We start from the raw sequence: 25,096 nt of genomic DNA on the forward strand, positions 1-25,096 counted from the left end.
ATGAAAGCAAGGACCTAATCCATCAAAGTCCACAGTTCTGGGAAAGTCTCTAAATAAACTGGCCTTGATTTTGGCTTCTGTAGTTCTGCTTCGTGCTAACTGAACTGTGTCAACCCAGAACATGGTTTAAAAACTCACACTGAGAAAGGCTCGGGGCTACACTGGGATCCCAAGCACCCAGAGTAGCCACAGGCTGGCTAATGAAGACTTTCTATTGGCTTAAACCCATGCCTGAACGACCTCCTCTGGTGAATACCCCACAACAGAAGATCTAGGAAATGGAGCCCATTCTTCCTACTCATTCAAGATTTTGAACATTCTGCATGCCATAAGCACTTATATTTGTCACAGTTCTTAGACAGACTACGACTTGGAACACAATATGAAATTAAAAATTATTGAGAAAAGTGTTGGAAAATAAGCAAGAGAAGCTTTGCTGATGTACCATCTTGATTGTCTTTATAAAAATACAGATTATGTGACCTCCTTGAGGAGACTCGTGGCTTCTCGGTATGCTGATGGCCTGTTTCCACAATTCTACACAGCAGAAGATGGCAAGCTTTACAATGTAAGTCAGTGTTCCCTCAGTGTTCAGGTCTCATGGGAGGAGACGGTAGTCACATTAAAATCCCGGGGAGAAGATGGGGGGAGGGACAGCCAGGCAGTGGTGGCACACGCCTTTGATCCCAGCACTCAGGAGGCAGAGGCAGGTGGATGTCTGAGTTCGAGGCCAGCCTGGTCTACAGAGCAAGTTCCAGCACAGGCAAGGTTACACAGAGGAAAAAAAGAAAAAGATCCCGGGGCTATGGAGATTCTGGCTTCAGGTTTTCTTTGGGCAGTGGTAGAATGGTAAAGTTGTGGTTATCCCATGGCCTGAAAGAGATGAGAACAGGAAGCTCTTGATCAGATACTTGATAATCGCCTCTTGATTACACGCCGGCACTTTGTCTGGCCTTAAAGAAGAGGGTGAAGCAAAGGCAATGTGAGAGCATTTCCTGAACTTAACCCAGTGCAGGACTAGGGACAGTACTGGCAAGTGGAACTCTACATCCAGAGAGTTCACACATATCATACTAGCACCCAGAACTGGAGTTCACCGTCTTGTTTGAGACACATACTTCATCCTGTCCATGTATGTCAAGGTACATCTGTGTGCCGCCAGGACTGTTCCTCGACACAGTCATCCCTTGGGACCCATGGAAACCCTCCCAGGGTCCGTTGTCTAAAGGAATAGGATACATAGACTATTACACTGTGTGGTCCAGCTCATCCAACAATGACTACCTCCAGAGGGAAAGGCCAAGAATGTGTAGCTGTTCAGCCCATGAGACTAGGTGTCTCTGCAGTCCCCGTTGGGTGCTGGAATCCTAGATGCTGCTGGCCTCTAGTCTATATTGGCATCCTGAAGAAGTGGGCCCTCCCGCCAGCAAAGGACCGCCTCAGTAACAGGATAGGTGACCTAGCCGGGAGAGACAGGGGGCAAGCAGGCAAAAGGAAAAGGTTTCTTTCCTGTCCTCTCCCGTGTGCTCCTACCAGAAGCTGTGGCCCGGATTTAGGGTGGGTCTTCTCATCTTAAAAGGTCCAGTCAAGAAAATCCCTCACAGGAGTGCCAAGTTGCTTGGGTTCCAGCTGATTCCAGACGTAATCAAAGTAGACAACCAGTATTCATCACAATCACAACCGAGTTCAGCATGCTCAATTTGGCTTTGGCAGAGCATGGCATTTGCTTAAAGCCTGTTCAATTCTCCTTTATACCTCAAGTTATCTCCAGATGACTTACAATACCCAACACAATATAAATGCTGTGAGAATACGCCTTACATCATATTGTTTAGGGGATAAGAACAATAAAAAGCCTGTTCACAGCATCCACGTAGTTCACTTTTTAATATTCTCCACCCAAGCTTGGTCGAATCTGAGAATATTGACCCCGCCATGGATAGGGAGGGCTGATTGCATTTAATATTTTAAGATTGCTTTTCTGTGTTTGGTTCACCGGAGCCGTTTTTAACTGGTCCACATTAAAACTGCCACAGAGCAAATAGAACAGATGTCTTTGTCCACATAAATCCACTGCCACATTCCCTGAGACCTTTCTGTGCTGTGACTTCTCTTAGGGGGATGTGAACAAAGGAGTTTAACCCCAGACAGGGCACCCATGACAGAAGGGAGGAAGGATTCCATCCAAATCTGGCTTAGTGAACCGGGGAGTTTTTGGGGTTACTTGAAGGAACACACAGGACCCAATGACAACTGCATCATGGGGAAAAAAAGCGGCCCACTATACCAAGAAGCTCGGGTAATGAGCCAGCTGCAACCCTGCAGCGCAATTATCCAGTCCCCTCCCTCCTCCACAGTGGAGGAAATAGCTACACAACGCGATCTCAGGTCCCGGAAGCTGGTGAGTTCTCGAAACAGGAAAGAGGTGTAGTAGGGGCCTGGAGTGTGGTTCAAAGCACTGGTTGAGTATGTGCAGAGTCCCCAGCACTAAGATGCTGCAGAGAAATGGCAGGACCAGCTCAAGGAAGAGAGAGACGCAGATGCCGTAGGAAAGGACTCCACCAGGTCTTTTCAACTTTTCCCTTCTCCTTTCCTGTCGTCTGCCTCTTCGCTCTCTAAAAGGCCTAGCACGTTGTGCCCGGTCTGCTGGCCTGGTCTGCTTGAAGGATGCATGCAAGAAGTTGCCTGCAAGTCTCTGCCACCTTTGGGGGCATCCCGAAGGTACCGGTGGTGGCTGTGAGTAGCCGGGTGACCCAGGTACAGGTGAGGTTGGTGTAGGAGAGAGAGGGCAGAGAGACAAAGTTACCATCACTAGGATGAGTAACTGAGCTGCTGTTCTTACAGTGTTTGCGGAAATGTTTTTCAGTGTCTTACACAGGAAAGCTTTTTAGTGAGACTTCTTTTTTTTTTTTTTTTAAACCCTGTCTTGGCTGGTTTTTCTTTCTTCTATTCAGTTTCAAAAAGTACCCCTGGCCATTTTCTGCCATTCTATATATAATTATTAAATAAAATAAAACCTCTGGAAGCCTCTCTCTCTGTCACACACACTCTCTCTCTCTTTTGCATTACAGTTTGAAGAGATCACATTGTCTTTCTGAGAGGCTAGAATCTCTCGTTCCTGGGTCCTGTGGAGTTTGAAGGCCACCTATAGAATTCTTGTAGTTACACAGCTCAGCTCCAGCTGCATTCCTGTGACTGCGGTTCTAACTGCAGCTGCACTCCTGTGACTGCGGTTGTAACTGCAGCTGCATTCCTGTGACTGCGGTTGTAACTGCAGCTGCATTCCTGTGACTGCGGTTGTAACTGCAGCTGCACTCCTGTGACTGCGGTTGTAACTGCAGCTGCATTCCTGTGACTGCGGTTCTAACTGCAGCTGCATTCCTGTGGCTGCGGTTCTAACTGCAACTGCATTCCTGTGACTGCGGTTCTAACTGCAACTGCATTCCTGTGACTGCGGTTTTAACTGCAGCTGCACTCCTGTGACTGCGGTTCTAACTGCAGCTGCACTCCTGTGGCTGCGGTTTTAACTGCAGCTGCATTCCTGTGACTGCGGTTCTAACTGCAGCTGCACTCCTGTGGCTGCGGTTTTAACTGCAGCTGCATTCCTGTGACTGCGGTTCTAACTGCATATTTGGCTGCTGTCTCATTGTTGTTGTTGTTGTGTTTTCTTATTTCCATTCAGCTGACAGCAAAGTCAGAGCTGATGTGCCAGTTTGTGGATTGTTTAACACAAGCTGTGGAGACTTATAAGCAGCGGTTGGACTGGCTCACCAGCAGGAGCCGGCAGATTTTTGGTGTCATCTTGGAACAGAGCATCACCATAGTACTGGATTTCAATGACATTGTGATGGAGGAGCTCAGTCTGTGCCAGGAGGCTCTGGCAATGGTCCTCCAGGAGCAAGTGGCCCTGCTCGCCAAGTTCAACATCATATGGTGAGCCCCCGATGCGAACATCCGCCTCATTGAAACGTCACACCCGACTTGCACGCATTCAGAGCTAAGTAGCAGAGCTAACACAGTTAGCCTGATGGCAAGGGATGGGGATTATCATAACTCTGTAGAATATACAATTTCAACAGAAAACACACGGCAAATAATAAATTTTAGCCAACCTTTATCTGCTTTTCGCCGGGCGCCTTGGGTTTCATGTTAAGAGAGATTTAGAAACTTGCCTTTCTTCAATCCCCCGGCAGGTCAGAATATGAGGCTGTGAATTACATAGTCATATGATATATGTATATGTGCCTGCGTGTGTATTGAAGGTGCGAGTCTCATTTTAGATTGGATAACACGGTTAGAGGCCACAGCTTTCATTGACCTCGGTTTAAACCCCTTTAATCAGAACAGCAGGTGGCTGCCTTTCTAGAATTTCACTTATTTTAGAGTTTTCTTGATTGATTATTTATGGATCCTTGGAGCCACAGGAATGTGGGCCTCCGTGCTAACTTCTCAGCCACCTCGGTGGTTGCAACCTCCTTGACAAGAAACATCTGGGTAAGTGGGTGGAGGGAAACGTGCCTGATTGAGTAATGCACTTTTATGTAAACAGAGGACACCTTTGTGCATGGCCTCCGGTCCCGACCCTGACTTTTGACACGGGTTTGTCAGTGAAGGACTTGAGTGCGCAGAGCCTTTACTTTCTCAGACTGTTTCCCTCAACCCAGAGGAGGCCCAGCACGGGGACACAGGTATGAGGCAGCACCCCCTGTGACAATGGCCATTGGCAACAGCCAAGCCAATTTACTTGCCATTATAAACACAGATCAATTCAAACGGCTCCTCTCTTTGAGGTGAGGGCACCCTTCAGTCATTCCAAAACCCTAAATAAATAGTTTTAAACAAAGGTTCTCAGGGCTTTCAAGTACATGTTCTGCTAAACTAAAAGCAGGACTTTAGTGATCCCGAGAGGACAGCTGGTGGGACCCTGCCAGGCCAAGGGCGACAATGTCACTGGGAGTAGATTTTATAACAATAAGATGCTACCAACTTGTCAACCAGGGTACTGTAAGTTGTTAGGAATTTGCTATTGATAGAGGACAGTTCTATACATCCTGCCTGTTTATGAAGATAATTTCTCCTAGTATTTGTGTGTGTGTGCGTGTGTTTGTGTATGTCTGTGTGTGTGTTGTATATGTGTGTATGTGTGTGTGTATGTGTGCATGTGTGTTTGTGAGTGTGTGTGTGTATGTGTGCATGTGTGTTTGTGTGTGTGTGAGTGTGTGTGTGTATGATCCTGTGTGTGTATGTGTGTATATGTGTGTTTGTGTGTGAGTGTGTGTGAGTGTGTGTATGTGTGTGAGTGAGTGTGTGTATGTGTGTGTATGATCCTGTGTGTGTGTGTGTGAGTGTGTGTGTGAGTGTGTGTATGTGTGTGAGTGTGTGTGTATGTGTGTGTATGATCCTGTGTGTGTTTGTGTGTGAGTGTGTGTATGTGTGCAATTGTGTGCATGTGTATGTGTGTGGGAGTGTGTGTGTGCGTGTGTGCGTGTGTGTGTGTGTGTGTGTGTGTGTGTGCATTGTATGTAGCTGTGTGGGGCTAGAGGTGTCTTTTTCTGTCACTCTTTATTGGTTTTTATTCTTTGCTCCTTTGTGGGCACCCGCCACCTGGCTCCCAAATAGCTACATGGAGGCCTACTTCCTTCTTATAAATGCCCAGCCTTAACTTGGCTTTTTTTCTAAACAATGTTTCTTAAATTAGCCTGTCATCTACCTTTTGCCTCTGGGCTTAATCTTTTCTCTATGTCTGCATATCTTCTTCCCTTCTCATTCTGTGTCTGGATGCCTGGCTCCCGGACATCCCCTCCCCTCCTCTGGTCTCTTTCTCCTATTTACTCGCTCTGCCCGCCAGCCCCACCTACTGGCTCCTGCCTAGCTATTGACCATTCAGCTTTTTATCAGACCAACCAGGAGTTTTAGGCAGGCAAAGTAACACAGCTCCACAGAGTTAAACACATTCAACATAGGCGAATGCAACTCACTGTGCCATCGAACAAATATTCCACAGCATAGATGAATGTAACACGTCTTCCACTAATATTCCACAACAACTCTTCACTTTATATCCACCCCCGCCCCAGGCTTTGAGACAGTCCTCCATGGAAACTGGAAGTCACTGATTGTTCGACTGGGTGGCCAGCAGGCCCCAGGGACCCCCCAGTCTCGCCCATCCTGCTTTAGGGAGTGTATGATGACACACTGCCTTTCCGTGTGGGTGTCTAAGAACCACGCTTTGGTCCTCATGCTTACACAGCAGGCTTCTTATGAAGTGGCCGTCTCCTTAGCCTCTCTTAGTATTTTTTAAGCTCTAGTTAACACCTGAACCTTTTTGTTTGTCTCCTCGTCACTCCAGTCATGTGTCCTGGTCACTGTGCCCGTGCAAAGTCATAGTACTTCGAAATCATGGGTTACACTCAGCACGCTTTCCTGAACAAGACAGGTGTGCCCAAACTGGCTCATGTATTTTCACAGTAACTTTCAGGGGACTGGCAGTTGGGTTTCCCCTTCTCGCTGAGGTGAATTGGGTCGGCACCAAAGGCTGGCACTTGAGTGGCAGTGTTAACCACAGTCTGGTGACCGCTACCTATGGTTCCTTTCAGGGTTTCTGAAGAGCCAGTGAAATGGCAGGAGTGTGCTACCTCTGTGACTGAACACTCCATCGCTGCTGCCATCAGCTGGATGCAGGAGACGGCTGTTGAGCCCATGGCTGTGGCAGAGGTTAGCTGCCTGGATGCTCTGCTGGAAGCTGGGAAAGACGAAACTGTAAGTGTGTACCCATGGCCGGCCCAGCTCACCAAGCTGGCTTCAAGCTTCACTGGATACACTCACACTGCTGATCTGGGCTTCCTCCCAGAGGTTTCTCATGGAAACCCTAGCATTGCCACCGAGAGGACCTGCCCTAGTTTCCTGTCCAGTTGTTATGATAATGTACCCCAACCAAAAGCGATTTTGGGGAGAAATGTTTTATTTTTGCTCATGGTTCCAGGTTATAGTCCTCACTGAGGAGGAGGGGGGGATGTCACAGGAGCTTGAGTGTGTGTGTGTGTGTGTGTGAGAGAGAGAGAGAGAGACAGAGACAGAGAGAGAGAGAGAGAGAGAGAGAGAGAGAGAGAGAACCTACAATAATTCTTAGCGTGTCTTCTCTTTTATACGGTTCAGGACCCAAACCCAGGGACTGATGCTACTCACATTTAGCGGGGTCTTCCTATATCAATTAGTGCAGCGAAAGTAACCCCCCACACGCATGCCCACAGGCCAACCAGATCTGGGATAGCCTTCACTGAGCAGCTCTTCAGCTGATCCCAGATGGTGACAAATTGCCAAACTAACCGGCACGGTCCGCAAAGCATAATCCTGTTCACCCCCAACCCCACAGCCAGTCAAAGAAGCAGGTTCCAGATTTCAGAGAGGGATCAAAATGAAAGCTTCGGTGATAGCAGAGTTGGAAAAACCAAACCGGGATCCACATACTCATCCAGTGAGCCTCCCCAAGCTTCTCTGTGGGGTCATTATGGCCTCAGGACAGCACGTTCAGTAGCTAGTTTGAAGGAAACACACAGGGGTGAAGCCAAGCCACATGTCTCTAACCTGTTTCCCTCCTACTGATTAGAGAAATGAGTCCCTATCTTATAGGACATAGAGAGAAGTTGGGGCCCCCTCAAAGAATCCTGAGAACAAGGAAATAGGCTTTCTCCAGCACCCAGGTTCTAAATCTTTCCCAGACCCTTCTCTTCATGGATGGATGAGCCTTGTATGATGCTTGGCTGTGATCATCATCTCGACACCACACAGAACCACCTAAGTAAGGAGTTGCCATGAGGAATTGTCTATCCTGGGGTTAGGCTTATGGGCATGTCTGTGTGGGATTGTCTTAGCTGACATGGGAAGACCCAGCCCACTACAGGCAGCCCCAGTGCCTAGGCAGGGAGGCCTGAGAGGAGAAATCGAGCTGAGCACAAGTAAGGGAGCATGCACACGTTCATTTGTCTCTGCTCCTACTGTGCATTATCATGTGACTAGCTGCTTCAGGCTCTGTCATCACTGTGACAGTGATGGACTGAAACCAGGAAGTGTGAGCTCAGACAAATGAATATCTCGTCGAAGTAGTTCTTTGTCAAGATGTTTCGTCACAGCAACAGAAATAAAACCGAGACAGCAGCAATCATGCATTCTGATATACTGACACATGGTTTTTTTGGTTCTGTTTTGTTTTGTTTTGTTTTTTTTCCAAGACAGGGTTCCTCTGTATTGCTTTAGAGCCTGTCCTGGAACTCACTCTGTAGCCCAGGCTGGCCTCGAACTCACAGAGATCCGCCTGCCTCTGCCTCCCCAGTTTTGGGATTAAAGGCACGCACCACAAGTGCCTGGCTGACACATGGTTTTTGATTGGCACCTTTGATAATAAAACTTTTCCTGAGGCAAGTAAGAGACAGTGCCTGGTGTCTCCTCCCGCCACAAGGCATGTTTCTTTGAGTGACCCTGCTGACGAGACTCTTTAAAAGAGAGTGATACACGGGCAAGGAATTTCTTTGGGTGGGAGGGATTTCTTAGCCAGCTTCAACTCCTCCAGAGTGGGAGGTGGAGGCCCGCTTGCCTTTGAGATATAGAGGCTAAATACTCACTTCCTCTACTCTGGAAGATGGGAGTCTCTATGTGTTTTAGTCTTTATGTAGCTGCATCCAGGAATCCTTTCTTTCTAAATAAATAGATGCATGCATGCTGGCCTAGCCCCATTGGCCGCCAGCCCATGTTTATCAATACTAAGGTGACGGTTTGAAGTTGGGAACACGTTTTTTCTGCCCTCACAAAGCCAGCTGAACATACGCGTTCCATTAAAGAAGAACCAGATACAAATCACTGTGTTCTTTGGCTTCTTCAAGTCTGTTTCGACATCTGAAAAATTCCAAGTGTCTGGATCTTAATGAGCATTCAAAATGGAATGTTTCCCAGGCTTTGGATGTGTGTTGTGCATGTGTGAGTGTGTGTCTGTGTGTGTGTGGGCATGTGTGTGTGCATGTGTATGTGTGTTTGTGGGGGATGAGTGTGTGGGGGGCATGTGTGTGTGTGTGTGTAGATGTAAGTGTGTGTGTGCATGCATGTGTGTGATGTGTATGTGATGTGTGTGATGTGTATGTATGTGTGTGTGTGAGTGCGTGTGTGTGATGTGTATGTGTGTGTGTGTGCGTGCGTGCACATGCGCACACGTGCACATGAACATGCTCTTTCTTTGTGAACTTGACTGTGTCTATCACGGCTGACTCTGGCCATCTGATGTGACGCCAATCTCCAGATGACCTTGCTTTCCTCCTTTACCTCCCCTGGGTTCGTTCCTACTTTAGAGAATATGAACAACCCTGTGAGTGCCAGGGACGGGGCATCCTATAGACGAAGAACCAAGAAAGGTACTGGCCATCGCACTCAATCTGTGGCCTAGAGCAAATCCAAAGTGTATGCAAACCACAGACATCCTTCACCAGTAGCCTCTACCTGTGGGTGATCTCAAGGGAACCCTAGCGAGCACAGCTGTCTTATGCATCAGAAAATGCCATGCTCTGTGTCTCGTAAGACTGAAAAAATGGTGTGCATGTGTATGGCGGAATAGATTGGTTTCCATAAGGGCCCACTCCTCTGCTTCATGCATGCCCCTCATGACCATCCCATAGAATTTCAGTTTATCCATGTAGTCTGCTAGGAAAAAGGAAAGACTTAAATGTCAAGCTACTTTTGGAATAGTGACTATATCCACCTGGACTTCTTCTACTGGTGACAACCCAAACCTATATTGTATGAACCTTATCTGTGGAGGAGACCACAGGGCTCGTCTAGCACTGGGCTTCGTCACCTACAGGAATGAACAAGAAGGGGGAGATGGGCGTGGGTCTTGGGGTCTGAGGAGCCCAGGTAGAGTGTGAGGGGTCTTCCTAAGTCAAGTCTTCAAAAGGGAAGTCTGAGCCATCGCTGTATCCTGTGCAAAAGGCCCTGGCTTGTGGGAAGGGCAGCCTGTGAGCCACTGAGGAAGCGCTTGGCAGGTGATGACTGCGGTCCTCAGAGCCCAGATGTGCTGGCCAGCACAGGGTTTCCATGGCACCAGCAGGCCCTGCAGAGCTTGTAGGGTTTTGGGGAAAGAGGGATATTCAGCAGAGTTCTGGTCACCCATGACAGCTATCCGAGGAGCTTTGTTACTGCTTCCAGAAGGCCGTCTGCCCCGCAAGATGCCCGACTTTTTGTTTGTCTCGCCCTTCCCTTCATGTACATGATAGGCACACATTTAGATATGGGGTTTTTAAAATCATATTCACAGGGAGACAAAGTGAGTGCAGTTGAGAAGGATACCCAACGTCTGCAGACCTCCGGCCTTCATAGAAATACACACAGTTGTGTAACACCTTCACAGTGCGCTCCACCTTACCTTTTGAGATAGGCTCTCTGACTGGACCTGGAGCTCTATGATTGACTAGACTATCTGCCCAGTGAGCCCCATGGGTCCCCCAGTTTGTATCCCAAGCACTGGGATTATAGTCACTCACCACCCACCGAGCCTGACTTCTGCAGGAGTCCTGGGGATCGAATTCAGGGCCTCATACTTGAGCTGCGGGTGCTTTACCGGCTGAACCGTCTTCCCCAGACCTTACCATTCTCTTTTATGGGAAGTAAATGGCAGGAGCTTTTGGCTGGCTCCGAAGAGGCTGAACACCTCAGTGCGGTAAAGACAATCTTCAGCCCAGTGACATCGCAAGGGGAAAACATCTCTTCTGTACACGAGAGCTCCGTTTCCTGGGCCATTGCCCGTCACAGTGGTGCGCCGTCCCCATCTCTAGGTCCTCGTCTCCTGTTTGCTCTCACAGACCCTGGAAGCCACTCCGTCTGTTCCCCGTCTGGGGCCACGTGTCATTTCCGGTGCCTGTGAGAGTTATTCCTTCATTAGATTTGGGCACAGAGGTAACTGGAAAACGCTTGTGAGCGACAGTCCCTTGCTTGTACGTACACTTGGCACAAGGCCTGTGTCCCGCTAGGAAGAGGAATGACCTGCGATGCACGTGCTCAGAAACACAACCCAGTCAACACTTCATGGTGGGTTCATGGTAGGCTGTTTTGTAGGGTTTTGTTTGTTCTGTTTTGTTTTTCCTGCTGGGTAGCTTATGGCATTCATAAGGCTTACTTTTAACAATCTGGGAGCTACTGTTGACAGACTGGAGAGGAAGAGGCACGCGAGGGGGCGGGGCTTTTCTGTGCCTGTGGGAGGAGGTAGTGGCTGACATAGTCCAATCTGGGAGTCTCACTTTGGACATCTAACGCCCAACCTGGGTCCTTGCTACCCCTGCTCTGCTTGCCCTTTTTTGCTACAGACATAGGCTCCTAACCGGGCACCCAGTCATGAGTCTATCACCCCCTCTCTGTCAGGGTTAAAGTTAAGGGGGAAACACTTATTGACTGGCTTCAGTTTATAAGGGGCTGAGATTAAAGCATCAATAATTCACGGGCCCAAGAACCCTGTTTTTCACCCACACACAGTACATTTGCGGAGGCCTCTACCCAGTTCTCTGTGGAAGTGATCAGTTGAGGCGATTTTGAGAGACAGGTTCAGGTGATGTGTATCCCTGGCTTGCTTTGATCTGTGCTTCTGGGAATTTCTGTATAGATTCCCCAAAGTGTAGAAGACCAGACCATGCACGATGAGTTGTGTTGTCTCATTTTGACTGTCACTTGCCTGAGTTCATACATTCATGTCAGGAGAAGGGCAAGACGGTGCCATGGAGGACACATCTCACAGTCCCTTTGGTGGGCTTTTGTCGAGGGTGACCCTGCTCGGACACCCCTTGGGGGGAGGGGTGAGAAGATGCAGTACTGGGAGTCAGTGTGTAGCAGAGCGCGCTGCAGACCCCTTATTAAGGAAGTCAGGCCTACCTTTATCCCTCCCAAGGTCCCACTGGCTCAGGCGCTGACTCTGCTGCGTTTTCCTTCCCTCAATGGTGTCTCTGGTCATCAGCAGTCTCTGGGCATAGAGGCAGGCTTGGCTCAGGGAGGAAGTGCTGCGCATGCTCTGGCCTGGGCACCAGGGGCAGGGTCATTGCATTGCACTTGGGTAGGCTGGCAGCAGTTTCTCCCGCAGGCTTTTGCACATCCCTGGATTATGTCAAGATTTTTTTTTTTTTTTTTTTTTTTTTTTTTTGGTGACATGCACATCTCCCAGAATGCCTGGGTTAACATGGGTAAGTCACTGCAGTTGAGGAAGTAAGTCATTTCCATTAACACAAGCCTTGCCAGTTTTCTCTCACAGATGCTCAAACTGGGGCGGGGCTCATAGACAGGAAGCTCAACTGAAGACAGGGTTATTTGGCTCGCAGTTTAAGAAGGGACGTCTGTCACTGCGCCGTCTGTCACTGCTGGGAAGGCACGGCGGCGGTGGCGGTGTGACAAGCTCTGTAGCAGTCAGGGGATAAGAGCAGACTGGGAGCAGAACTGGACTGTGAGCCTCACAGCCTGCTGCCGGTGACAAGCGCGCCTCAGCAAGGCTCTGCCTCTGATGGCTCTAGAACTTCTCAAGACTGTGCCACCAGCTGGGGACTGCATGGGGGAAGGAAAGAGCCAATGGAGGACATTTCACATCCAATCTACAACAGGAAGGGGACAAGGGACAAGAGGGGAGATGAGAGGCTGGCGGGGGGGGGGGAGTATCCAGTATTTTGTGCGATTAATGTTCGCCAATGCAAAAATGTGTATGTGTAATGTGTGTTTGTGTGCTGCATGTGGTGTATTTGTCCGTGTGTGGTGTGTTTGAGTGTGATGCGTAGTACACGTGTGGTGTGTCTGTGTGGTGGTGATGGTATGTGTGTGTTTACTATTACGGCATGGACGGTCATAGTGTGTGTGGTGTATGTGTATTGTGGTGTGTGTGTGTGTTATGTATGGTGTGTGTGGTGTGTGTCTATGGGGTATGATGTGTATGTGTGGTGTGGTGTGTAGTGTAGGGGGCATAGTGTGTGTGTGTGTGTGTGTGTAGTATGTTGTATGGTGTGTGTGGGGGTTGGGGTATATAGAGGATATGGTGTGTGTCTGTGTGGTATGATGTGTATGTCAGGGGTGGTATGTAGTGCACATGTTGCATTTGGTGTGCGTGAGTGTGGTGTGTGATATGTAGTGTGTGTGTTAATTGTATGTATGTGGTGTATGGTGTGTGTGTGTGTGTGTAAGTGTGGTGTGTGGGTATCCTTGTGCGTGTGTTGCTTCTGACATGGATTGTCCATTCAGCATTCTACTCTGGCACGGCTGTGGGGAACACAGGGGGGGAGGCACATGCTTCTCCTGGCCAGCTGCATAGAGTCAGGACGGCCTCACCTCCCAGGCACGTGTTTCCCCAGCGTGGAGAGAGCAGAGGATGAACCAGTTGGGGACACACCCTCTCTTCTGCAGTCCTGCCTCAGATTGACAATGGATGAATTTGTGCTGTAGAACTCTGGTACCACCTGGGGACGTGGGTATCATATGCCCCCTGCCCTCAGTGGCTGGCTGGGCCAAAACCTTCCCTTTCCTGTCTAAGTGCCTGTGGGCCTGAGGCAGCTGCTCTCCAACTGTCTTCCTTGTGTGGCACCCAAGGACCATGGCCACTGTCACGAGAAGACCCGGAACCCTCAGTGTCATCACAGAACACTGGGAATAACTTCTTTCTGTCCTCTCTTTTTTGCAGCAATTAGAAGATGTGTTGCTGATGAGTCTAGTGCAAGGCTGGGGTGTATGGCGGGCGATGAGTCATTGCCATTGGTGCCTCTGTTTTGCAGATCGAAGCCATTTACTACTTTGTGGTGGGGGATGTTCCTGAGGAGTCCCAGGAACTTCTTCTCCAGAGGGCTTTGGAGATCCCATATCCAGTCTGCGCAGTGTCCTTCAATGCCAGAGGAGAAGAAACAGTAGCTTTCCTAAAGGATCTGAGTGCCAAGAACCAAGGCAGGTAGGCAGAAGATGGACTCAAGAGGCCCCGGGAGTGGGTGGGCCACTTACAATCTAGACGCCTACCCAATGTGTCCTCATGGACAGTCTCCATGATTGTGAGCCCTTTTCTTTATCATGCATCAATCCAGTTCTTAAGTTTTGATGTCTTGGAGCCTTTTGGACTGCAGAGACTGCCGTCTCAGCCAGCTAATTCCTAGAGACAGTAAGTGCCGTCTGGAGGTACTTACCATCTGCTCTCTTGCTCAGAGCAGGTTCACCCTAGGGCCAGATGCTGGACAACTGGAGATAGCTCTGCACCCCATAGCTCACTGCACTTGTTCACATGAGCCAATATCTTTTTCTAACATACAGGCAATTGTATGTTAATTAAGAGGGGATTGTTAGTGATACTGGGGCCCGGACTTAGCCTTAGTTGACACCAAAGGCAAGCTGGAAATACGTATTTTCACCCTTCATTTTGCCTACCAGAGTTGGTGGAAATGCTGTCCTTGCCCACAGCTCCAGGAAACCTGATGCCCGATGTCTGAAGAGGGTCAGGGTCTTGATGTGCAACAAGACCTGTGAGAATCTGAGCTCACCACCCTGGAGACTCTTTGAACACTTTGAAATCATCAGGCACAAGGCTTTGACCCTGGGATCCCGAGTATCCCCCAAACACTTAAAAGGGGGCTCCTCATCCCGTCTCTCTGGGGTAGAGAGAAAGATAGATGGCAGGATTCCCACCCTGGCTTGTCCTTGCCCCCCCCCCCACCTCCCGGGGAACTTTCTCCAGGAGGTTTAGCACCCAGGGAAGGGCATGTCACAGGCCGCGCTGACTCAGCTGCTTACTGACTTTCTGGTCGTCCATTGCGGTGTGGCGGGTTTGCACACAATGCTCAGGTGGAGGCATGCCATCCCCTGTGAGCTCCGGCCCCTCACAAGGGGGCCCAGAGCACAATCCTTAGTGCCTGTTGTAGTGTGGGCTCAGCTGCACCATGCCTTCTGCTGTTCCTTTGTGCTCTGGGCTTCTGGGCCCAGCTAGAGGGCAGTGAGTACCCAACTGGAAACAAGCATGTCTTTGTGGGCATAGCTGCTGGTTGCTTAGGCCACGGGCTCCCCCAAGCAAAGGTGCCAAGGCTGCGTTTGTGTGGGACCACCGGTGTTGGTGTGGGTCCTGTGGTACAGTAGTACTCTCCAAGAGCTTTTCATAATTGTGTCTCACCCCGTTAGAGGAGCGTCTGCCCTGTTCTCTTTCCTAACCTGGAGAAGAAACCAGAGAGCAGAAAGTTCTAGACACCCAAGACGTTGGCGCTCAGGGTTCAGGGCCTTCCAGGACAGAACTCATGCCTCTCCCAATGCCATACACACCTTTCCCTGTCAGGGGGTCACCAAAGCAGGCCGCTGGCCATTTCTGCTCTGGAAAGTGCCTACAGGAAGGAGGTTGCGTGCCGCGGCCTCCAGGCCACAGGAACAAGGCTGTTCTGTTCATGTTCATTGCCACCAAGTCACTGTGAGACTCTCTAGGAAAATGATAGTCTTTCCACAACCCAGGAGGCCCTGAGACCCCTCCCACTTTTTTTTGCCCATCTGTCCACTCCGAGTGGTCCAGCAGGGTTCCCTGAGTGGAATTAGCAGTGATGAGGAGAAGGCCGATCACTACACATCACCTGAAACTTCCTTTGTGAATCAGAGGCTAAGTTTCAGGAGTGCGATTTGGGGGCTGAGGATGTAGCTCAGGGTGACTAAGGTGCCTGCGTGCGTGCGTGCGTGCGTGCGTGCGTGCGTGCGTGCGTGCGTGCGTGCGTGCGGACCTGTAATCCAACAGTAGCACTGCACAGAGAAAGAGAAAGAGAGCTGACTGAGCCCATCACCTCACACCTCATCGGCAGCTGCAAGCTTTGACGTGCACACGAATCCTCTTGGGATCTTATTAAAGTCAGATTCTGACTCGGCAGGTCCAGGCAGGAGCCTGGAATCACAGATCTCTCACGGGCTCCCAGGCGACAACTGCTGCTGTTCCTTGGGCCACACTTTGAGCCGGCAGGCTCCCCCAAACTTACCCACACAGGAATTCTTTTCATGAGCTCTTAAGCTCAAACCCTGGGGCAGTACGTGTTTGCTGAGTTACTGCTGACTGAAGCCACTCAGCAATAGGCAAATTAGTCCAGGCCAGATGTAGCCCCAGCTCTCAATGCTGAGCCAATCGGCGCTAATGGCTTTTAGTGAGGGTCCCTCATTTGATGCCTGGGCCATCAAAACTGTGTTAATATGATAGAGACTTAGAGACAAAATAATGCTACCTATCATTTTCCTAGGACCAAGAAATACCACTTGGTTGAGCTAACGTCTATATTGAGAAGCCACACCACCACCAAACCATTCTTGTGTATGTGGAGGCCAGAGTCAATGCTGGGCATTTTTTTTCTAACCACTTGTCACCTTATTTTCTGTGACAGGGCCTCTCGCAGAACTTGAAGATCACTGATTCAGTTAGCCTGGCTGACCAGCAAGCTCCAGGAATTTGTCTGTCCATATCTGTCATAGAAGTATGCTGCCACCCCTAGCTTTATATGTAGGTGCTGGGGACCCGAACTCAGGTCTCCACGCTTGCTCAGCAAACTGAGCTGAGCCGTCTCTTCTGCCAGGCTTAGACTTACAAGACGAGGTATGGGGAGATCAGAGGATCTGGTTAAGGTATAGAGGATTGGCAATGGGTGTGGCATTGTATACCTGCAGTCCTAGCTACTTGGGCGAGAGAGGCAGGAGGATTGCTTGAGCCTAGAATTTCAGGACAGACGGGGCAACCTGGTGAGGCCCAATCTTGAGAAAACAAAACGAACAAACGAAATCAGGATTTGGAGCACCAGCGCCAGCAAACTGACCGAGAGAATTGATAGGCATGTGCCTAATATGGAACACCTTTCATGTTTCAGATTCCACGCCTTTGCTGAGAGAATCGAGTGTCTAGAGTTCTCTGCCTTTTCCACAGAGGAGGTTGACAGCTCAATGACTTGGAATTCAAGGAAACTGAAAGGGAGACTCCCTCCAGGTACCTGGAACCCTGAAGGAGCAGTATCACTTACAATCTTAGTCATTTCAAGTGGTCTGCAACACAGTTGGGAAATAAAGGACAAAGCAGGGACCACCCATATGTTTTGCATTAATTCTGTGGCACAAGGGCGCACCCAGTAGAATTTCAGAGTGAGCTGGTCTGTCTAGAAACGGCTTTAAATGCATCGTTCACGGAATCTAAGTGATGCGTGGTTGCTGACATAGGGATAGGGCCCTAGCCATGCTATTGCTGGGGCTAGGCTTAGCCAGGCACCCTGTTCCTGGGTTAGCTGGGGGCCTGTGAAATTCTCAGGGTAGCGCTCTGTGTGCCTTGTGATGGAAGTTGCACTTGCAGGGTGAGCCTGCCCTTGTGAGGGTCAAGGCTAAACAGGGACTTTTATGGAGGCTGAGGGAGCCTCATTTTTCATTCAGGAATGTGGTCTAGTGAATGAGGTCACAAATGAGGGAGAAAGGGAACTATGATTCAGAAAGCCAGTAATGGAATTATATTCAGAAAGCCAAGAGATGGAATTCCTTTGGGGCTGATGAAATGGCAAAATGCTAGACTGTGAGTAAAGTCAGGGAAGGAAGGTCCTGTCTGAATATTACAAGACAGGGCACGGCATGGCACCTCAACTGTCTAGAAATTGTTGTGGTTTGATTGAGATGTCCCCTGTTTCCTCCAGTGTTTAGATACTTAGTCCCCAACTGCTGGTGATTGATGTCTGGAGAGGCTTAGGAGTTGTGCCCTTGCTTAGAAGTGTGGCGCCTGGGGTGAGCACTGAGGTTTTAAATCCACACACACACACACACACACACACACACACACACACACACACACACACACACCGTTCACTCTGCCTCCTGCTTACAGTCTAAGATGTGAACTCTTGCTGGGTGGTGGTAGCGGCGCACGCCTCTAATCCCAGCACTCGGGAGGCAGAGGCAGGCGGATCTCTGTGGGTCTGAGGCCAGCCTGGTCTACAGAGTGAGTTCCAGGACAGCCAGGGCTACACAGAAAACCAAAAAAAAAAAAGGACTATTAGCTTGCTGTTCCCTTCATCATGCCTGCCAACTGCCAGCTTCCCCACCATGATGGTGAGTGTTGTACCCCCGTTCTGAACCCCCAAAATCACCAAGAGACCCATTCCAATGCAAAAGCAAAGAGTCTTATTGTTTAACGAGTTAACTGTTCATCACGTGGGTGGTGTGAGAAGGACCTGCAGAAACCTCGGGGTGGGGAATTTACTGGGGTGTGCAAGGGGAGTGTGTAGGGGGGTACAAGAGTCTCAGGATCGGTGCGCTTCCGGGGCGTGGGCGACCTGTCCTGTGTTGATTGGTCAACTGGTTGTTATGGCCTGTAGGCCCTCCCAGCGCGGTTGCTATGCTCTGCATGTCACTCTTTTACCTTAAAGCCCAGTAAAGCCCTGTAAAGCAAGCCCAGAGCCTTCCAACTTCTGATTGGTTCCTTGCCACATGGAGGGTATCTGACCCGCCAGTGCCTGGGAGGAGGGGGGAGGGGCAAGGTCAGGCAAGCACATGTTGCTGGCTCTTTTCTGCAGCCCATCATGGCTGCTAAAGCAGGGGGCGAGGCGAGGGCCTTGAGTGATGAACTCGAATCCCTCTAAAAGCTTACACTCTTGTGTAAGTGATGGTACTTTACCACCACAACAGAAAAGTAACTCTGAGAGCCAGTGTCTGCCCCTGCCCTGCTGCACAGCTGTAGTTATTAAACAGGCTTCTAGCGTCAGTACAAAGCAAGGATGATTCCTTGGGTGGAGGGGAGGGAAGGAGCTGAAGATTCCTTGCTTTTCTCAACAGCGTTGCCAAGTCTCGGAGGAGGAGGGTATTTGCATCAGCAGCTAGCCTTCAGGATGGAGATAATGGCAGGGTGTCAGGTGGAAAGCCCATACCTGACACAGGCTTTGCACATTCAAACTCTTCGTGTTGCAGAGAGTATAGCCCGGGAGATTTCTCTACAGCATGGCTGTGGATAACCGACACTTTTTTTTTTTTTTTTTTTTTTTTTTTGTCAACTTGACACACGTAAGAGTCACCTGGGAAGACAAACACCAACCGAAGAATTGCCTGCATCACACTACTGGCCTGTAGGCAAGACTATGAAGTTTTTTTTTTTTTTTTTTTTTTTTTAAATTAATGATTGATGTGGGAGGGCCCAGCCTGCTGTGGACAATGCCACATCTGGGCATGTGGTTCTCAGTGCTATAGGTATAGGAAAACAGGCTGAGCAAGCCATGGGGAGGGGGGTGGGAGAGTGGGAGAGTGGGGGTGGGGTGGGGTGGGGGTGGAGGGTTTAAGCCAGTAAGCAGTGTCCCTGCATAGCCTCTGCATCTGCTTTCGCCTGAGGTCCCTCCCCTGACTTCTCCTCATGATGGATTTTAAGCTCTACAGATGAAATAGACCCTCTCCTCCCCATGTTTACCTCAGCAACAAGACAGAACCACTTGAGTCAGGGTGGAGAACGTGAACGTCACCAGCTTCCCAAGGCTTGTCAGCTGTTACAAACGGGACTTGATTTTGACCTGTGCATTCTCTGGGGTCCTGGTCTGTTTGTTGCTGCTGCTACTGCTACTCCTGACTACCTGAATAATTGATAAAGGACAGGAATGTATTTGGCACATAGTCCCCAAAGCTGAGAAACCTAAGAGCTTGTAGCTGGCATGGAGAAACGGTGTTTGTGATGCGTCCTGCCTGCCAGGGAGGTGGGTCTCACATCAAGTCCTCCGTCACAGTGACTAACCCACACCCACAATAATGCCATTAACTTGTTCACAGGGGCAGAGTCCCCTTGACCTGGTCAGCTCTTAGCAAGTCCCGTTTCCCAGTTCTGCTGCTCTGGGGAGTCACATACAAACCTGACATCCGGTGACAAAGGCAACATCTGCCCATGTAGCTAGATAGCATTTCCACAGCTACCATCTTCTCAGCCCTGGAAGCAGCCAGCTTACAGTACCGATAGAAATACCTTTTTAAGAATGAAATGCTCGGCATACCTTCCTTTTAGTAAGCTTGTGTTCCAAATTTGTGAAGGAGGTGTAAGGCCCTAAATATTCGATCTCACCTATCCATCACGGTGCCCCAGAAATGCCAGCGTTCCAAAGTTGACTTCCTCCATGCAAGAACTACCCAGAAATCTTTGACAGATGATATGTGTGGTTTCCAGTCCTCTAATCTTTTTTTTGTTGTTGGTGTTGTGGGTCCGGGTCCGTGTCCCCCTTACCACACCAGCCACTATGAGAATTTAGCATTACCAGTCTCCCAAACCTCCAACAGGGTGTGCAGAGTCTGACTCCTGAGGAGATCTTTTTTTTCAGAAAACAACCTTTCAGAGGACGATTTAGACAGGCACTACTTAGAGAATCCCCCTCTCCAACCTGAGAGGAAGTTCCAGTTGTCACTAACTTTGGATTCTACATATTTGATTATTAAAGTCTGGTGCTCCTTGCTCTACCCCAGTACAGAAGCAAAACAAAAATAAGACTAAAGAACCACTCTGCAGCCAAGATAAAGAATAGTTTGTAAATTATATATACATATTTCATGTATATAAGTATATACACACACATATATCCATATATTATGATGCATATATATGACACACACATAATGCCAATATCTTTAAGTCCATAGTTCAGCTTTATTAAGAATCTCACTTTCTGAGCATCTGTCATAGCCACTCAGCTCCTGAACTCTGTCTTTGCAAGTGGAAACTCTGCTCCTAGGAAACAATGAGTTCCTCGTGTCTTAATTCTGCTTGTGACACCATAACAAAACATCAGAGCCTGGATATTCTTAAAGAACGGAAATCAATCTCTTACAGTTCTGGAGGCTGAGCAATTCAGTGTCTCAAAGGGCAGGACCCACAGATTGAGAACCACTCAGTGCCTTTTGGCTTGCCTACAGCCTGATCTTACGGAGGCATTTTGTTCATTGGGGTCCCACCCTCTCAGATGACTTTACGTCAAGGTGACATAAGATTATCCAGCACACTGGGGTGATATGGAATCTCAAAGTGGTTATAATTTTAACTGAAAGAATAATAGTCATGGCCTCTGTGTGTGTGTGTGTGTGTGTGTCCACTGGTGATGGACATGTGGATTGCTTTCATCTTTTGGCTGTTATAAACTATGCTGCCATGAGTTTGGGTTTACAATACGTTTTGACTCCCTGCTTTTCATTATTTGGGGTATATACTTGAAAGTGGGATTCATGAATCATATGTGGTAACTCTGTTTGTATTTTTTGAGGAGCCTGTACTGTTTCCCACAGATGTGGTATTGTTGTACATTCCTGCCAACAGCGTACAATCGTCCTGTGCCCTTGTGAACATCTGTTACTTTCTGTATTTTTGACAGTAGTCATCCTAATGTGTGTGAGATGGTGTCTCAGTGTGGTTTTGATGTGCATTTCCTGTAGTGATATTTAACATTTTCATGATCTTATTGAAAGAAATATAATATAGTATTTAAAAATTGGAAATGAACGCAAAGTATCCATGATGATAGAGATAAATGACCCAGCCTCCTTCCAGCCTGCTGGAAACTAATCCCAGCCACTGTGGGGGACCCCTTCTTTGAGCCTTGGTCATTACCCAGGGGTCCTTTGCAGTAACTAGGTGTCAAACTGCCACTTCAGGATAAGCCACCTCACAGGGTGGGCAAATGAGAGGATTCTCTGAGCTAGCTCACCTCTGGGCTGCAAGTCTGAGGTGGTCAGGAAGTGTTGCTGTGTATGGGGGCGGGCGCTTCAGTGTTGCTGGGGCCCCTTGGCTCAGCACCAGTTTTACAAGATGAAACAGAACACTGTCCACCTTCACTTGACCATCCCATCAACCGGGCGGGCTCCAGTGTCAGGGCGTTAGGAAAGAAGCTGCCCCAATGTCTTGGCTTTGTGGGTGGGGTTTCTTTTTTTCATAAAATTTGTTTTGTTTCTTCTTTTGCTTTTTCTTTCACTTATGGTTTTTATTACGCCCTTGCTATTATTTTTGGAGTCAGCTTGTGGACTTTTACTCCTCTTATATCTATGTAATTTGGATGGCGTTTCTTGACTGTACACTCTTTTAAATCTCTGGCTCTTGCGGTGCGTGCTGCTACCCCGCGGGTGCATCTCTCTAGCAGGGCCTCCTCTTTCCTTCTCTCCTTCCCCTGCCCTCTTTTGTTACATCCGGTGGTTACTTCTATTTTCCCAGACTTCTTTTGTTTAAAGTTAGCACACAAAGTAGCGGACGCCTTATGAAGTTTTCCCACCTGTGCGGCATTGTATTTATTCATCCACCCCGGCCTCCCCGCCCCTTGCCGGTCTCCCTCCCTGCAGATTGTTTCCTCTCTTGGCTTTTATGTCACATGTATTTATTCTGCTGCTTTCTCTCTTTACATCCCCGTCCCCTCCCTCCTTCCATCACAGGTCCCTTTTCTGTGTTCTTTCTTTTGTGTTTTTGGTTTTTTTTTTTTTGAGACAGTGTTTCTCTGTGTTGCTTTGGAGCCTGTCCTGGACCTCGCTCTGTAGACCAGGCTGGCCTCGAACTCACAGAGATCCTGTCTCTGCCTCCCGAGTGCTGGGATTAAAGGCACCAAAGCCCAGCTGGTCCCTTTTCTATTTTCATCTCTCTCTCTCTTTCTCTCTCTCTCACACACACACACACACACACACACACACACATACATACACACACACACACACACACTATACACTTAAATGCCCTCAGTATTTATCATTCTGAATCGAGCTGATTTTACTTATACATTTTATCTATATTAATGTTCTCCAGTTGTGTCCATTGTCCTAGAAAGTCATGATTGATTTTTTTTTTTTTTGCCCTTTTGAGCAGAAGCCACCCCAAGACGTATGAATGAAGGGTTCTCTACACTCCAAGGTGTACCAATGAGGGGGTTCTCTGGAGGGAAGGAGGGCTTTCTCAGCCCACAGGCTGCAGGCCTGAGCTGGTCAGAAGTGGGTGATGGCAGTCCCTAAGGGGACGGTCCAACTCCATTGTCATATGTGTACCACGTTAGCTCTATCCACTCAGCTGCTGATGGACGTCTAGGTCGGTTCCGTTTTCCAACTAGCGCAGCCGTGGGTACAGATTTTCAGGTGTCTCTGAGGTGAGCTGGAGTCTTTCCGGTGTACCCAGGAACGGTGCCGTTGAGAGATGCGTAGCTCTAATTTAGTTTCTGCCCCCCCCCCCCCGCCACGACTTTCACGGCAGCGGCACCGATAGGCTTCCCCTTCCCGTTCCTTCCTCGCCAGATCTGAACTCTCAGATGAGGTTTTCTTTACGTTTCCTTGTGTCAAAGGACGTTGAACACATGTCAGGATGTTTGCTTGCCATGTGTATTTCTTCCTTTGGGAACTGTTGTTCAGTTCTCTTGTCCATGTGTTGGTCGAATCACCTGATTTTGGTTTTGGCATTTGAACTTGAGCATTTCCTTTTATACTTCCAATGTTAGTCTCCTTTGGATTTGGAGGGGAATCATATGGACTCAGTATTAATTTTGCCAACTCATGAGCACGAGATATCTTTCTGTCATCAATTTCTGGGAGTTGACATGGTAGAGGTCTGTGTTGGATAGTGTTAGTTCAACTCAGCAGATGTTAAAGTCATCTGAGAGGAGGGGACCTTAGTTAAGAAAACGCCTCCATAAGATAGGACTATATGCAAGCCTGTAAGGTGTTTTCTTAATTGGTGATTGACTGGGGATGGCCTAGCCCACTGTGGGTGGTGCTGTACCTGAGCTGGTTGTCCTGAGCTCACTAAGAAAGCAGTAAACCATGATAAAGAAGGTCAGTAAATAGCACCTTCCATGGCTTCTGCCTCAGCCCCTGCTTTCAGGCTCCTGCCCTGATTGAGTTCCTGTCCTGACTTCCTTTGAGATGAACAGCAACATGGAAGTGTAATCCAAATAAATAAACCCTTTCCTCCCCCCAAAGTTGCTTTGATCATGGTGTTTTTTTGTTTGTTTGTTTTTCACAGCAACAGTAATCCTACCCAAGACAAGGTCTTTTGGCTCCTTGGATAGGTTTATTCTTGGGTATTTAATTTCATCTGTGAGTACTGTATTTACATCTGTCCCATCCTTTCCCTTTCTCTTCCAACTCCTCCCATCTCACTGCTCACATTCATGGTCTCTTCCTTATATATTGTTGTTTTACACACACACACACACACACACACACACACACACACTCAGTCCATTGAGTGTTGCTCACATATGTGTTTGTTTAGGGCTGGAATTGAATAACCTATCAGGGGGCTCATCCCCGGAGAAGACTGATTTCCTTCTCTGAGCAGTCCTTAGTTGCTCGTATCTCCTCCTTTAGACGAGGCTTTGTGAGGCTTTCCCGCATCCACCTTGGGATGCCAGTTGGTGTTGTCATTATGCAGGTCTTGTTCAGGTAGCCATGGTGTTAAGATTTCCTGGGTGTAATTCCTTGTCACATATAGAAGCAAAATTAGCATGGTGCAGGTGCAAATCAGACACAGAGCAATGGAAGAGAGCTGAGCGTGGGCTATAAACCTAGGCAGCAACAGCCACACATTTGGACGAAGATGCTAGAAGTATCCAAAGGAAGGAAAATAGGCTCAGCAAGCAGTTCTGGGGAACAGTCTAGACCCTGCCACTCACCCTGAACATCAATCAATTCCAAAGGGATCAGAGGCCTCAGTGGAGGGCTCAAAACACTGACATCATTAGAGGAAATGGAGAGCAAAACACTTCAAGATACAGAATAGGTTGAAGACCATTTCCAAAGGATCGGGAAATAAGGTCAACGACTGATAAATGGGGAGGGGCGGGGCTTCATGAAATTGAAAAGCTTCTGTAGAGCAAGTGGAAAAAACCATTTAATCCAACAGGAGCCAGTCTGGGAATGTGAAAGGGTCTTAGAATTCATGTGGATTATATCTGGTCTCTAAACTGAATGAGAGCGAGGACATTTACTGACCCAGTGGCTGCCTTCTGTTTCTTTTTAAAGCATAAAGGCCTTTCCTTCTCCTTCTCTCTCTGCTTGTCTCTCTGTACCTGTGTGTGTGTGTGTGTGTGTGTGTGTGTGTGTGTGTGTGTGTGTTTCTCCCGTTATAATTACTTTAGTTTATATAACTTTA

At 48.5% G+C, this 25,096-nt stretch overlaps 1 protein-coding gene across 1 annotated transcript in view; it reads left to right on the forward strand.

Moving 5' to 3' along the window:
* Vwa3b (von Willebrand factor A domain containing 3B) overlaps positions 1 to 25,096 on the forward strand; it is a 146,695-nt gene that overhangs the window by 12,117 nt on the left and 109,482 nt on the right. The window contains 5 exon segments of the mRNA XM_051204574.1: positions 474 to 568; positions 3,683 to 3,933; positions 6,597 to 6,759; positions 13,773 to 13,942; positions 16,857 to 16,972. Coding sequence (XP_051060531.1) covers positions 474 to 568; positions 3,683 to 3,933; positions 6,597 to 6,759; positions 13,773 to 13,942; positions 16,857 to 16,972 — 795 coding nt within the window.

Source organism: Phodopus roborovskii, unplaced genomic scaffold (genome assembly GCF_943737965.1).
Source record: "Phodopus roborovskii unplaced genomic scaffold, PHOROB, whole genome shotgun sequence".
NCBI lineage: Eukaryota > Metazoa > Chordata > Mammalia > Rodentia > Cricetidae > Phodopus > Phodopus roborovskii.